Source organism: Pholis gunnellus (genome assembly GCF_910591455.1).
Source record: "Pholis gunnellus genome assembly, chromosome: 2".
NCBI lineage: Eukaryota > Metazoa > Chordata > Actinopteri > Perciformes > Pholidae > Pholis > Pholis gunnellus.
Window position 1 is genome coordinate 25,777,744 of NC_136536.1, and position 16,412 is coordinate 25,794,155.

At 41.1% G+C, this 16,412-nt stretch overlaps 1 protein-coding gene across 1 annotated transcript in view; it reads left to right on the forward strand.

Moving 5' to 3' along the window:
• The window catches only part of plch2a (phospholipase C, eta 2a), a 69,756-nt gene that overhangs the window by 9,186 nt on the left and 44,158 nt on the right, over nucleotides 1-16,412 (forward strand). The window contains 6 exon segments of the mRNA XM_079180983.1: nucleotides 1,903-2,171; nucleotides 2,173-2,205; nucleotides 2,375-2,515; nucleotides 10,469-10,639; nucleotides 14,247-14,340; nucleotides 14,885-15,088. Coding sequence (XP_079037109.1) covers nucleotides 1,903-2,171; nucleotides 2,173-2,205; nucleotides 2,375-2,515; nucleotides 10,469-10,639; nucleotides 14,247-14,340; nucleotides 14,885-15,088 — 912 coding nt within the window.

A 16,412-nucleotide genomic window follows, 5' to 3' on the forward strand; every position in this document is an offset into this window, starting at 1 on the left:
TAGGCTCATGAATGAGTAGTGTCACAGGGCTCAATAACATTAAGCATGTTAGTACAGCCTGGTTTTCCACTCTAGAGTAGGCTATAAATAAACCTTTAGCCGTGTTTGAATGAGTAGGAAGCAGCTACCGAAACGCTGCGGGGAGAGTTTGTAGCATGTGTGCTGCTGTTGGTTGTCCTGCTAAGCTAGTTTAGCATAGCATGTACAATGTTGTTCTTCCGTGATGGGCGTGTCAGACATGACGTTGTCTGTTACGTTGGGTGGGTTGCCATGTTGAGCGCAGTATATTTCCCACAATTTAATTTTCCAAATGCAATAGTATTATTCAAACGTATTGTTCGGTTCGTAATGCGTACCGAACCGAAAGCCTCGTACCGAATACGTGTATTGTTACACCCCGAGTGTAAATGTAACATTTCTTACCAAATGTCTAAAAAACTGCATTTTCAGCAGCAGTATGGCTTATTCTATGTTTCTCTAACAGAATCCGAGGCTTTTGGAATTATAAGTTAAGCAAAAACTAAAGCTGTAAAATCAGTATCATAAAGTAGCAGGAAATGGAAGTACTTAAAATGTGTTCTTAAGTTGTATTTGAGTAATTGTACTTAAGTCTTGAGTCTCTGAAGACTGACCACCTGACATCCTCATCCTACAGCTAGCAGCTCATCACATTATAAGGCAGTAGCAGTTGTGGTTATCTTTATCTACCAGATACCTGCTGCACACTCCTCATCATGTATGAAAGTTCTGCAGTGCACAGGCCTGTCTCCAGCTGCAGGGTTTGAGGACAACACTGACAGCCACATGAGAGCACGCACAGCTCAGCAGCTGCATGTCCAGTATCATGTAGAGGACATCTTCGACATCGTATATTTACACATACAACTGCCACAATACCACAGGTTCTATACCGTACAGCCCGAGGGAGGCTGTGTGTTGCTGCATTACTAATGAGCATGTATGTAAATAATGTGTCATCCATGTATCACTGCGAGAGACCGAGATAGATGTGTGTTGTGGTTATCTCCTCCTGGGAGGTTTTTTGGGGAATGAACCACCGCAGAATTTCCAAAACAGCACGCGGGCAGAACAAGAAGCAGAAGACCTTACCGTGCGCTCTGCCGTCATGGGGGAAAACTAATGAATGGCTCGAGGCCGTGTCTTCCCGTAAAATGTCATTACCATCTCATAAATGTTGCATCTTAATAAACAGAGCACTCTCTCTCTGCTCGTTGAGTTGACTATTTTTAATCCTGCGTATCATAAAGTCCCATTAAACTATCCCTATGCCCACAACAATTAATTCACTATCTCGCCCAGAGGGGTGAATTCTCAAAACCAATAGGATGCTAAAGACTGCAGAAGGATATGTTGGGTTTAATAAACTGAGTTTTGCTCTATTGCTTGTGTGTGTTTTTAAATAGGTTTTTGTTTTCTATCGGCTTCTGATGGCCCACGAGGCCTCGAGGTCTACTTCCTCTATTGAGACGTTTGCTCAATTAAAACTAGCAACACAGTTTAAAAGTACTTCATTACAACTGCAAGGCCTGTGTTGAAGATTTCCCTGACAAAGTACACAAGTATTAGCAGCAAAGATGTACGTTAAGTATCAAAAGCCAAAGCAGTCATGAGGTGTCCGAATGGCTCCTGTTAATGCACTGTTACAATCCAATAACGTAACTCTTTCTGTTTTCACCAAATGTTTGGTGTCTGAGGAGTAACTACTAACTGGAAGCTTAATGTAGTGCAGTAAAGAGTACAATATTTCCCTCTGAAATGCAGTGCAGATAGTACATTATAATTGTGCAAAGTAAAAGTACCACCAAATTGAAAAGTCCTGAAGTGGTAGTACTCTGTCACATTCCACCACTGACTAGCTGACATCCTGTTTTTCTCCGACAGTCTCCGTGGACTCCGTCCGGGAGGTGCGTGAGGGGAAGCAGTCTGAGATCTTCCAGCGCTACTCAGAGGGCTGCTTCGACCCCAACTGCTGCTTCAGCCTGTACTACGGAGAGCACATGGAGTCCCTAGACCTGGTGTCCGGAACCGGAGAGGAGGCGCGGACTTGGATCACGGGCCTCAAGTATCTGATGGCGGGCATCAGCGACGAGGACAGCCTGGCCAAGAGGCAGCGCACCAGAGACCAATATCCTTCAGTTCTACAGCTGGTTTGATAATCTGGCCGGTGAATTAACGTTACAACTTGTAGAAACTGTAGAGTTTCGTGATCAATATTATACGGGGCTGAAATCTGTGGAGTTTCATTTTTAGAGTTTGACAGTTTATCTGTTCCTGGATTTAGACTCTTCAGCAAAAGCAGCATCAGCACTTACTACCAGACTAAATGTCTTCACGCTGCCTTTCCTTAACCCAGCGTGTCATCACATGGCTGAAGCAGACCTTCACCGAGGCTGATAAGAACGGCGACGGCAGCTTGAGCATCGGCGAGGTGATGCAGCTCCTACACAAGCTCAACGTCAACCTGCCCCGACAGAAGGTCAAACAGATGTTCAAGGTACGGAAATAACAAGGGCTCAGCTACATCGGGGGGCTCCAGAGTGGGAGGCCAGAGGTGTAAAGGCTGCAAGTAAAAATCCTGACTTATTAAGCCAATCAGCAACTTGCTCCACTCAAGCATTTTCTTGTTATCCTTCATCTTTATCCTGTAGTCCAGGGAGAGAAAAATTCCACTTTGAAGCAAATCTAAAGATTGTCTCACAATCATACTGGCCAAATGTCACTACTCTGTGACATTTACAGTACCTTCTGTAAAATAACAGTTAAATATCCACAGAAGTTGTTACTTTTTAAGCTGCTGATTGCAGTATATCATCTATCCGCTCAGAGTACAAAACGCTGTTAATTGTTATTGATTAAAGTCTGGAGGTAGAGTCTAGGGAAACACTGCTACAAAGGGTTGAATGGCTGCTAGCGACATTTGTCAGCAACGAAATAGGTTAAATCAGAGACCTTCAGTCTGCAGTTTAGAGTTCTGCTATCCAAAATCCAACGTATACTAACAAAGACGCAGCTTGTTTAGTGACTCACGTTGTTGTCTCTCTCTGACTTTGCCAGTCCTCTGCATCCATGGCTTTCATTTGTTGTCAGTAGATAGAAAGGGAGAAGCACGGCTCTACTCAACTCGACATGCTTGCAACTCTTTTAGTTTTCCATCGGCAAAAGTTGTTGATAGTACCTGGTACCTTTTTTTGGTACCACCTCGGTTCGAGGTTTACGTGTTTTCGTCTTACAACTTTAACCCTCCAACAGTGTGTTTTACACTTCTGGTTCCAGAAAACCAAGATGGCGACGGTCAAAATGCCTGAACTCAAGGCTTCAAAACTGTAGTCAACCAATGGGTGACGTCACTGTGACTACGCCCACTTCTTACATACAGTCTATGACTCAATGACTCAACTATCTGCAGAGGAAAAACAAAATTGAGAAAAGTACTAGTCGAGTCAAACCATGCAGAGTAAATGTGGCATTATGGAGTATTGTAGAGTGTCAGGAAGTTTGGATTTCTAGAGCAACACAAGAACAAGTTGTTGTTATATATAGAAATCCGCTTTGCATTTGACTTCACAAGTGTCAATGTTGTCTAAAACTTCGAACATTCATAATAAATGATGTAAAAGTTTCATAAGACTGTACAGCTAATGAGCAGCACACAGCAGACAGTAAGTGGGCTTATCAGGTCCCTTGAGACTGCAGTGTGTCCTTACTTCCTGGCAGATTGTGTGTTAGCAGTTAAGACACTCTGACTGATTGCCACCGCTGCAGATGTTGGCAAACGCACGGCTCAGCCAGCAACTCTCCTCCTCAGCAGAGGGATTAGCATGCCGCTGCGCTCATCGTGTTCTAACCCTCCTCCAACAGAGCAGCTAGCCGTCGCTAAGTCCAGCGGCATGTTGACTGTCCTCCATATGGTGCTGCTGGGACACAGATGGTCTCCTGTGTAATGCTGGGTAAACACACCAGGGACCAATCTGGCCCCTTATGTGTCTGTGGACATTCAGGACGATTTTGTGTGTTGGCAATCTCTCGACCAGTTCTTTAGCCTTAACCTAATTACAGTGGAGAGGGGGAACCTGTGGACCGGACGTCTTTTCCAGTTTGAAGTCGGTACACGTACCATACATATTCTGATCATATTTTACAGCACATCGTTTGTACGTTTGCATATTAATGAGGTTAAATATCTTCTCAGTCCTGTGAAATGCAGAGTTCTCTCATACTGACAGAATTTTTTTAAATTTGGTCAAAAGCATTTCTGTCAATGAGGTGTAGACCAAATATCAGATAAACCTGCAGACTCCCATATGTTCATAAACAGTCAACAGCTCATTATCATAAAGGTAGTCTTTATTGTAGTGCTGTTGTATTGGACTGTATTAGTTGAATGAATGAACTGATTATATGTAATAACAGTTTATTTTAAGTATGAATGAAGGACAAATAATTAATGCTTGTAACACAATGTATGAGTAACTGCCACACGCATTTAGAAATGTGCTGAACGATAAACTAGTTCAAGAAGGCTGATATGTGCTGTCTTTGTTTTACTATGTGCAGAAACTACTTTAATTCATTAAACCACCCTTTGTTTACAACGTAGACATGCTTTGTTTGTAATCATGAAATTACATATTCAAGCTCATGAACAACTCATTATGTGAAGCATGTGAATTGAAAAATGGTTTTACTGTTCCAGTATTTGGGGGGGGGGGTGGGACGACGACACATATTGTAGGAGATGAATCAAACCAATTATAGTAGAATTGAATCACTCAGTCAGTAACTAGCTTCTTTCACATAAGAGTAAGAAAAATAATTAGAAAAACTTAAGACAGAAAGACAGTACTTTATTGATCCCAGAGGGTCTCACATACATCACAGACAAATGAGGAAGGAAGAAAGAAAATGGAATAAAAAAGAGAAACGATATGAAATACACCAACAAAGAAATTCAAAATAGGACCATAACGTTGTAACCCTTATATGCGTTGCACATACATGGTAGTTCCCAGTAATGTCCAGTACATTTAGTGCTAGTCAAGTTCTGTTGATATATGTTGCACAGCAGGGTAAAGGATTGTTCCAGCATAACTTTAGCTGGAATAGAATAGTATATATAAATCTTGCCAAATACCCATAGATTAAACCGTAAATGAACTCAACTATCCAATCCATATCTCAGCCTATGAAACCCAAATCCCTTTATCAGTTCAAACAATGAGAGAAATCACTGTTGCTCTCAGCTGTTTGCTATCAGGATGAAAATAGTTCAACCTGCAGGGAGAAATGAGCAACCAGAGGGAATAACTGACTTTAAATGCTGTTATTGTGGCAGTTATCCTCAATGACTGTCTTTTTTTGCTTTCATAATTTACAGTTTGATACTAAAAGATTGTTCCACAATCAAGCATAACCACGTCACCGTTTGCTTTGTAAAATTGTGAAATAATGAATGATATTGTCTTGGGAGATATTTAGTCCAAATTAGCTTCTTATCCTTGAGATGTCTAGCACATTTACGGGATTTTATGATTTTCCTACATGTGCACCAGGAGGCCTTACATCTCAATTGTTCCTTTTAAGATATGAACTCACAATAACATTACATTACATTACATTACATTACAGTCATTTAGCAGACGCTTGTATCCAAAGCGACTTACAATAAGTGTATTCAACATAGGTATTCAAGAGAACTACTAGTCACCAGAAGTCATAAGTGCATCTCCTTTGCTAAACAAGCATCTAAGAGCATAAACCAGAGCAAACGTACAGTGCAACATACAATAAGTGCAACAAACTAATACGATTACAATAAGTGCAATAAGCTAATACGAATAAAATAAGTGCTAAGTGGAAGGCTCAGGGTAGCACTTCTTGAAGAGGTGAGTCTGATGAAAGATGGGCAGCGACTCCACTGTCCTGACGTCAGTGAGGAGTTCATTCCACCACTGTGGGGCCAGGACAGAGAACAGCCGTGATCGGATCGATCGGCCGCAGAGACCTCTGAGCGACGGGGGAACCAATCGCCCTGAGGCAGCAGAGAGAAGTGGTTGTGCGGGGGTGCAGGGCTTGACCACGGCCTGGAGATAGGAAGGAGCTGTTCCTTTCACTGCCCTGTAGGCAATTCATACAATAACACAGAGGAAACAGAAGCAGGGCGGAAGGACTGAACCTCTCAGCTGTTACTGACTGGCATTTGAAATAGTGTGTCTCTGGCCACCTGACAATTTCATACAGTGTTATTTTAATGAAGTATACCTAAAATACTTTGCTCTTCAACCTACATGAAGTCCATCACTACATTTTCCATATAAGAGCAAGCTCATTGAGAGCTTAATTCCCTCTGGGCAATCAAAGGGGAACTCCGCCAGCCATTTTCTGATGATGGAAAGCCAAGTTAACACACACTGATCTGAACACACTGATCTGATGTGATTTACTGTGAGGAAGACTACATCATTGTTGTTGTTTTAGGACTGAGTTCAATAGTGAAGCAAAGTGCGTGGAAATGGATTTAAACTGCTGAGTTGTAAAGCATTTGATTTTTTCAAATCCTCTGGGGACCATGACTCTTTTCGGTAGCATATCTGTTGTATGCTACCATTGCAGTTTAATTACATTTTCTTTTACTTTTTCTATTGTTATATCATCACTGATAGAACTGATGGACACAAAAAGTCCCAAGTTTTAATACAAACTGCATTTATTTGTGTTCCACCTGCCTTTAGTGGCTCAGCAACAGAGCCTGGGTGATTGAGTAGAAGTTCAGTTCTCTACCAAAATGATGTGAACAGTCTTGTTCATTTGTCTGTTGATTGTTTTAACTACGATGTCAGTGTCATTGCTCATTAGGGCTGGGTATTGGTACTCAATACCTTTTAAGGTATTGACTGAAATAACCCTGTAACAAGTAGGATCGAAACTTCTCCAGTCAAACGATATCTGCATTTGATTATTTTTGTGCCAAGATCTAGAAGAAACCCCACTATTTGTATGGTTTTGCTAGCCGTCAATAATCGCAAGTGTTCTTAGATTTAATGTAATGTGTGATTGGCCCACAGCCGCCGCAGCTACAACCCATACCGCCAGGATCGCCTGGCTCTGAACACTGAGATGTCTGAGCTGGTGGCTAGAAGCTAACAGCGCTAACAATGGCAACAGTGCTGACAGAGCTAACAGTGTTTACCTGGGGGGTGGGACCGGAGGGTGGGTGTTAAACTTCCTCAACAACGCGGTCCCATCGTAGCGCGGGGGGGTCGTCGTTATCAGTGGTTACAGCTGTATGAGTGCTTTACACTGTGCCGGGGATTAGCTAAACAGTGGGACACACAAACAGCTTCCATTCATATGATGGGTGTGGAATGATTCTATTGGTACCAGTATTCATTTAGGGATATTGGTACTGGCATCGTCATTTTTTTAACAATACTCAGCCCCATAACTCATGGGAAATTACAGAAAAGTATCAATCCCCAGACCTTTGTTGTCCGAGTGTTTTTTGTTGGAGCAGGTTGGATGTGACAAAGAAGTTTGCTTCTCTAGCAGAGGATTCGTTCAATGATTAATCACAGCGGAGACTGGAGGGGAAGCTTTATAGGAAGATGAAGCTGCAATTCTAACTCGCGATTTAATCCACATTAGCTGTGGAGCTAAAGAACACAGGGCACAAGCCTGCTAACAACTTAAGTGGCAGGGTTCATGCATAATGAATGGGCGTGAATAAGGCCAGATTGATGTTTTCTGTCCAATAAAAAGACTCCGTTATGTAGCTGTGCTTCCACTACTTTGCTATCCTCCCGGTGCTAAGACGTGTCCTGAATGAGAAGAAGAAAAGAGTTCCTTCGCTTCACTTAACAGCAAAATGAATCTATCACACAGTGTTTACCGTCTAATAACTTGTACCATGTGAGTAATGCTGTCTGTATGCATCTGTGCCTGTCGCTCAGTCACAACTTGGTGACAACTAAGTGACATGTATGCAAAACCAACAGGCGGGTGTGGTGACGTGAGGTGTTTGTCTTGTGTCTCTTAGTCATTTAGCTTCTCGTGTATCGGCTGAGTCAGCATGGTGCTGACAGTTGGGAGGCTAAATGTGTCAGCTGAGCGAGTTTTGATTTAGGATTCAGAAGACTGACGCTCTTGCCCTGTTAGTGGAGGGGACTAATGAGTGTTTTCTGTGTGCCGGAATGCACTCCTTCTTTCTGCCATTACTATTGGTGTGTGCATCCTGCTGTAATCTCGTCCTCACAGGAGTTGCCACTGCACTCTGACATGGAAGTTGTCACTGTGGACAAATCTATAGCAAGCGGACCAGAGGGGCCAATGGAAAAAAGTGTACACATGTAGATTCCTTCCTGGAGATGTACTGATCGAATCCACTATCGTCCAGATGTGACCAATCTATATTCAGTTTAGTTTATTCATCCATTTTTTCACCTAATGCAGAATTTCCACTTCCATTCATTCAGTCACTTCAGGCTTAATTTACCTGGTTTAGAAGTACAGAGGACCTGAGTGGCAACTGAGAGAAAAACATTCTGGTGATCTATTTTTTGAAATCATCGGGTATTGTGCTTAAGATTCTTGTGGCCGAAATTGTTGTAACAACAACAAACACTAAAAGTATTCTGACAACAACAACAAAAGAAAATCACCCGCCCAAACAGATGAAAATAAAAATGAAGGTATTTAAAGGGGATATCCTGTCATTTTTCACCCTTTTGCTTAAGTCAGGAGACAAAACAAGTTAGATGAGATCCAGAAAATGGATCACCAGATATTTGTTTCCCTCCAAAAAGATGGCTTTATTTATATATATCATAGAATCATATTCGCCCTCTGTGGAAGATCTGATGTATCGCTCTCTCGTATGCTGTTGTGAACCCAGTGTGTGCAGAACACTGAGCTGCTCAGAGGCCAAGCCCGACTAGCACAGACGTCATCGCCCTCCAGTGAGTGGCTGCCTCCAGTGCTGCTTGACATATGGAGTCGGTCACAGTCTGCTCCAGTAAAAAGAAGGGGCAAGGATTACACGGGCCACAATACTCTCGTTAGGCTTGTCCAAGCCGTTTGTAGGCTGACTCAGTATTTTCCAGCTCGTTATAACTAGCAATCCAAATCTATCATTGTGAAATGAGCTGAAAACAGTGAGGAAAGTATTGCACAAAGATAATGATGTTTCTGTTAGATAATGACAAATTTCCCCAATAATATTTGAACAACCTTAATTTTTCATGAAAAGGGCGAGATGGAACAGGTTACATTTAATTTTTCAATTTATTTTAGACATGCAAAATAATATCCATTGCAAACACGGCAATATGACAATTACATGACAATATAACCTCACAAAACAGAAGGAAAAAAACAATGGGGCAAAACGAACCAAAAACATAACTAAACAAAATGAAATGTGCCTTCGGTAATTCAAATAATTAGGTTGTAGTTTTTCCAATTTGATGTTGTGTAGTGCTACTTTGTAATGGCTTGTAGTATTATTTTTCTCCCAAAAGAAATTGTCTTCCAATGTTTTTATTTTTAGGAAAGTTAGATTTAGAAATCATTCTTGACCGAACTTTGAACATAAAAATTGTACCCAACAGAGTCATTGTACTAATTATCTGGTGACAATTTCCCCCCAAATAATGTTTTGAGATGTAAATTAAAAATAAATGATTTTGGAATATTGGTCCACAAACTTAAAACATATGAGCAATAGAAAAACTAATGCAACTGGTCTTCTTCTCCCTCATTACAGAATCAACATAATAATGTTAAATGTTAAACATTTGGTAACATTGTTTTTTAGTGGCAGTAATCTTGTAGAATATCTTCAATTTAAAGATTCTGTTGAATATATCAATTGTTTTCATTACACTTTTATACATCGTTGATGAAATAAAAGTTCATTATAACACCAGCCAAAAAGGAAAGAAAAATAAATGACAGCAAAAGTGGGGCTTTAGGTTCATTAAGATTTATTTTGGCTCTTGAAATTCTTGTGGAACTCTGAAACTGGTTTGGAAAGATTCAGTTTGTGAAATGAATATTCTTTGACGAGGACGAGACGAAAATATCATGAGTTCTAGTCGTTGACTGTGACTAAAACTCACAAACAAAATCCAGTTATACATTCTCATTAAACATCACAGACATACAGAAAATAGTTCAGCAAATGTGATATTATTTTTGATATCAGTTAATTTCATGACATATTGGAAAGTAATGACATTTTACAAAATGCTCATTAAAAAGGACCTGCAGTCATTTCAAACTTTATTACTGCATTCATGACGTTCAATGCTAGGGGTCTAAGTGGCAAGCGAAACAGAGACTGAATTGCAAGTATTTATGTCAGTTGTTTTAAAAAAAGTCTGTGATTATTACATTTTGCCAATGTTGAGTAAAACCAAGAGAACTAAAAGTGTTTCTTGTACCTGGTGTGTAGGAGGCAGACACGGATGACAACCAGGGGACGTTGGGCTTTGAGGAGTTCTGCTCCTTCTACAAGATGATGTCGACCCGCAGGGATCTGTACCTTCTCATGCTCGCCTACAGCAACCACAAAGACCACCTTGACACGGATGACCTGGCCCGCTTCCTGGAGACTGAGCAAAAGGTACACACTGGGTCTGCATTTTAGCTTCTCAATTTCTACTGAGGTTGACATTTAAAAGTTACTCCAGTGTTTTATCATTGCTCTCCTACAACATTGTTGATTTGGGTTGGACTGGAACCCGACTGGAAAACTTGGGGCCTACATTGCCCACCATGCCAATGGTTTGGTCTGAGTTTTGGGTATGTGTCACGATAGTAGTTGCTAATGTAGCCTATAGCCTCTAGCCTGCAGTCGAGTTGAGGAATGGGCTACAGAGCTCTGGCAAGCTCACTTGTTTCTAACTCCACACTCAAGCCGGGCTAGCTGTTTCCATTTGCTTCAAGTCTTAATGCTAAGCTAGGCTAACCCCATGTAGACTCCAGCTGGCCCCTGGGAGGAACTTCAATATTACTATGAGATTAATGATCCCCCCCCCCCCCCCCCCTTTTGTGAATGTTTAAATAAAATTGTATAGAGAGTGATTTAAAAACAACACATGTTTATGAATTCCTACTCTTCAGAAAGTTCAGTTGCACATTTTCTCCTATAATTTTAATATAAGCTACAAAACAGTTGCTCTACTGAAAGGTTAAGGGAAAAACAGACGGCATCCCTTTAAGTATGGACATTTCTGTTTCTATCATCCCAATCTATAAATGCAGTAGTACACAATCAATGGCCAGTTGTTGCTCAAGGTGCTTTCTGAATACTGAACCAATGAAATTTAACAGCCACTCATGGGCTGCTTCAGAATCTTAGGCAATGATCACACAGAGACGAGTAACTACAGGCTTCCTAATCAGCCTTGGCAAAGCAGCGTGGTGCGTCTGCTTTTCCAACCCAGTGATCAAAGCTGGTTAAAGGAAAAAAAGTGGGACGCTTGCACTGAAAGTTGAGAAGAAGAAAAAAATATGCATATGGAGCAAGAAAGGAGCCCTCAGAAGGTGCACCGTACCGTGGGGAGATAATGGTTCAGCTGTTGCCCCGTGCCGTGCTTCGAGCTCGTTAGAAGCATTTGTAGTTGGAAGCTTTTCTAGTGGCACGTTTTTGTAGCTACAAACGTCTCTAGCTAGACGCACTTCTTGCTAAACGCGTTTCTAGCCAGACACGTTGCTAGTTGCACGTTTCTAGTTAAATGCGTATCTTGCTAGACACGTTTTTAGTTAAATGCGTTTCTGGCATTGCGTTTCTTGCTAGACAAGTTTCTAGCGGCACATCTCCTGATCAAGGCATCATTTTTTTGTTATGTCAGCTCTCCCACAGTTTTGCTGACCAAATACCCACGAGGATCCTTGTTATTACCTTCTGTGGGGTGGGAGGTCAAAAGCTTAAACGAGTGTCCGTTTGGCCCCTGAAGTGGTGCTTATTGGAGGGAAATGTAGTCAGTGTGGGCCCAACAGGGATATTAGCAATAGTACTGTACCATCACTGTTCTTGAGATTCAGTTGTTAAGAGATTTTAGGATGAAGTACATCTCCTCACTAATGATACCATCGCCAGAAAAAAAAAAAAAAAGCAAATCAGCATAACAGCTTGTTTTCATTGAAACACCCAGTGTGTGTGCGCTCCTACAGCTAATTTGCACTCTGGCAGGCAGTTTTAATGTGTAGAAGCAGTCACTTTAGAAGTAGAAGGCTCTGTTAGGATAGCCAGACGCCGTCGGCTCTGCTCAGGTGGGCTGTATTTTTCTCCAATTATACTCAGCATTTAGTTCTGGCACTGTGAATGAGATGACTATCCTTCTGTTAGTAGAGAACGGTGGAAGCAGTTCATTTGGAAATGATGCCACGATGCAGAACAGTCGTCTCTGCCGGTATAATTTACTACAGACTATCTGTTTCTTTGTGCCTCCAATAAGAAATAAGACACTCCGAGTTGTATATTCAAGTGTCCATTAGAGTGCTGCTGTATTTCTCTGGAACTGATAACAGACGGAAATGTGTTCTTGGAGAATAATAGCCAGTATCTGTTGCCAAACTAAACTATATTCTAAACTAAGGCTCAACGTTTGGATTCAGAAGTGAAGAGAACACAATGAATGTAGTTGGACCAACCTTGTAACTAACACATGATCAGGTTAGTCATCATACTTCATCATCTTAACATCTAATATATAAACGAGAAATCCTGTTAATGTATCATTAATAAAGAAACCCTACAGAACATGTCATTTCAGACCAACTGTTAGACTTTTGAATACCAATTGATGCATAACCTCTGAAATAATAGCTGGTATATAAATAAACAAACAATTGGCTGAAAAGCCTATTAAAAACCCAAAACATGACAAACCATTGGTGGGGTGGAGAAAGAGCCCTGTGTACAGCTGTAGCTGCTCTCAGAGGTGGAGCGGGTCGTCGGTGGTTCGATCCCCAGCTTCCCCAATCCTCCAACTGGAAGTGTCCCTGGTCCCACATTGTTTCCTGGTGTGCCGTCAGTGTATGAAAAGCAGAAAGGTACAATAAACCCTGCAAGAGGAGGGGTCTCTGTCCTAGTCTCAAACCTCAGTCCTGACAATGGAGCTGCTATAATGCAAACAGCTGGTGGTTCGCGTTGTGGGTTTGGTTGTTGATTAACACATTGTTGGGGTTGTGCGGTGTGGATTGGCTCTCATAACGGGTCTGGTGGGCGTGGCTATAAAAACACTGACCCACGCATCACTACTTGATAAACTTTGAGTGTAAACTTTTCAGAATTGGCATGTTTCATAATGTTTGATGCAATAAATAGACTTATGGTTTTGTTTATAATATAACTGCAGCCACGAAGACAGCTTCTGCAACTCGTTCTGTTTTCAGTCATCATATGAATGTGCACGCTGGTCAGCTTTGAGACATGAGTCATTAAGTGTAAACTAATTGGGTTAAAATGATTTAATATGCTGCAAATATGTATTGTGTTTGTGTATTTATAATTCATTTAGGCTACCAGGTAGTGGCTGATTTAGTTCATCTAGAGATAACATGCAGATTGTATTTCCCCATCGACCAATCACTTGCAGAGTTGGTCATAATTCAGTTAGCCAAAAAGCCATTTTCTTTGGCTGGCCCTAATGTGTATGCGTTCCCTCATAGTTGTTTCAGAACAGCTCTTAGAGTTTGTGTGTGTTCGCGTGTCGGTGTTGAGACGGCAGCAGCCTGTGAGCTCTCTGCTGCTCACCAAGCCTTTTGGTGCGTTTCCACAGTAACAATGGATTTGGGCTAAAATCGTTGAGTGTCGGATTTACTCAGCACACGGCATTCTCTCATCCAGAATATGATGAGACGGGTAGTGCTTAGTGTTTAGAAGAGGGATGGTAAACACCCTATGAGCTAAAGCCTGGTTCAAACAGTCACAAACACACTGACACACTATGAGAGAGTCCCGGCTGAGGGGAGAGACCTGGTACTGCTCCACCCCCTTTAAATGATTAACAAAGATGGGATCTGATTGATCAATGAGGCGGCTTTAAAGACCAACAACCAGACAAACAGTTGGATGATGCTGCCAGGATGGACAGGAGGACATGTAGCAGGTCTCATAACTAAATTATCCTCATAGAATCTCCCTGAGGAATTACCCATATTGTTATTTAGTTTTCAGCACATCCGTCGTATTGTTGTTTGACATACATTTCTGTAATTCGTAGATGACTAAGGTGACCAAGGAGCATTGCCTGGAGATTATCAACAAGTTTGAGCCGTGCTCTGAGAACCAGAAGGAAGGAGTTCTGGGAATTGATGGTAAGTCCACTTCCATTTCACAGTGTGGGATACGTCAAAGATTAGCAATTGCTACGTTTTTATTTATTGTGCAGTGTCAGATAAAAAAATAAATAAAAAAAACACCTACTTGTTACCTTAAAGGGAAAAAATGTCCTCATCCTAAAACTGATAGAAAATATTAAATGTTAATATTATTTTCCACTTTGAGTTAATTATTTAACCAACATCAGTCCTGATCATAACTATTCATTAATTGTTTTCAGCATTTAAAAAGCCCAAAATGTCATTCATAAGTTAAGTTGATGAATTGAATCACTTAACAATTTACATCTCTGTAAATAAATAAATGTGGGTGTTGTATAATAGGATTTGATTCTTAGCTGGAAGCGTGAAAATATAATCTGTGTAAAAATCGTTATGTTCCTACTTAATACCGGACACGTTTTCTAAAATTCTCTCAGACACACAGTTGACCACTTTTCAGGCTACACTTCAGAATGGATTGAATAGAAAAATAATAATTCAAATTCTTGTTAAATGGTATCTGTTAAACTTTCTCCAGGTATTACGAATTACATGCGCAGCCCGGCAGGGGACATCTTCAACCCAGAACACTACAACGTGAGCCAGGACATGAACCAGCCACTGTGCAACTACTTCATTGCCTCCTCACACAACACCTACCTGATGGGTGACCAGCTGATGTCACAGTCCAGGGTGGACATGTACGCCTGGGTGCTGCAGGCCGGCTGTCGCTGTGTAGAAGGTCAGCATGGACACGTGGAACATACTGATGTAGACATTATAGTATACAAGCACAGTTTAAAACAGGGGCTCAAAGCTGCAATTGTCAGCGTTTTCTGCATTAGGGATGGGGTTCAAGAGCATTTGATTGAATCTCTTCTAAATCTAAATTTATCTAAATCCTCTTGTTGATATTCTTTCAAATCTCTTATCCAATGTTTTTAACATGGTTAACAAACAAAAACAAACTATTTCGCTCAGTATCATACTGTACCTAAACCATGGAGGTTCTGCTGAGCCAAAGGAAGAAAGCTGCACAAGCAAAACAACACCTTGAAAATACTATTAATTCTACTTGATCATACAGCTCAACAAATCTCAGATTTAGGGATTTCTTATTTAATGGATGCTGGATGAATATTAAAGCAGGGAGGTTCCCCCCTTTGTCATGAATGGACTAAAAGTTTGGTGAACAGTGCAGGCTTGGACCTAATTTAGTGCATTCAGTTCAAAGTGATATTTTATTTCACCCAGCTGACGGTATTTAATTAACATGAGAATTATTTTTAGATGTAAAAACAAAGATTAGAGGTGTAACGTACACAGATGTCACAGTTTGGTTCATATCCCGGTTTAGGAGTCAGGGGTTGGTGTAAGTTTGCTACAGTGTATACGCCATATACGTGTATACAGAGAATACGCTGAGACTGCTTCTCCTCTCTGCTCTGACTGCAGCTGGGACTGCTGCAGTGAGTGCTTTGGGGCGGCTCACGGCAGCTGCTCGTTCACGACAGGGCAGAGCGGTACGTGCTTTCACGTTAGAGTCAAAACACCAGAAAAAGTCGCTAGATTTGTCACTAGTAGCTTTTGACAAAAAAAGTCGCCATGAGGGTTCGGAAAGTCGCCAGATTCAGCGAGAAAGTCGCCAAGTTGGCAACACTGGCACCGGCTAAATATGTCCCCAGCGCAACATTGGACGTAACAATGGTTCCTATCACATATAAAACCAAACAAAAATCCATCTTCATAAAAACAAGTTGTACAAATAATAATATATAAACAAGCATATTAAAGCTACTGCAGACGTAAAAACAAACGCAGTTAACTTACCAAATGCTATTCACTTAAGACAAACTCCATCCTCTTTTCTTTGTTGACAAAGAGTTTAATCCCACGGTTAAATCCAAACTCACAAATCTGTTTCTCCTCCTTCAGCCATTGAGTGTTAAAAAAAACAAAGCTCGGTAAAAAAAAAAAGAATCTACACCAAGCAAAATGCAAACAATGTCATAATTTCTTCCATATCTTTCAATATGAACTCTTACTACTCCGACTAAGCCGCTGCT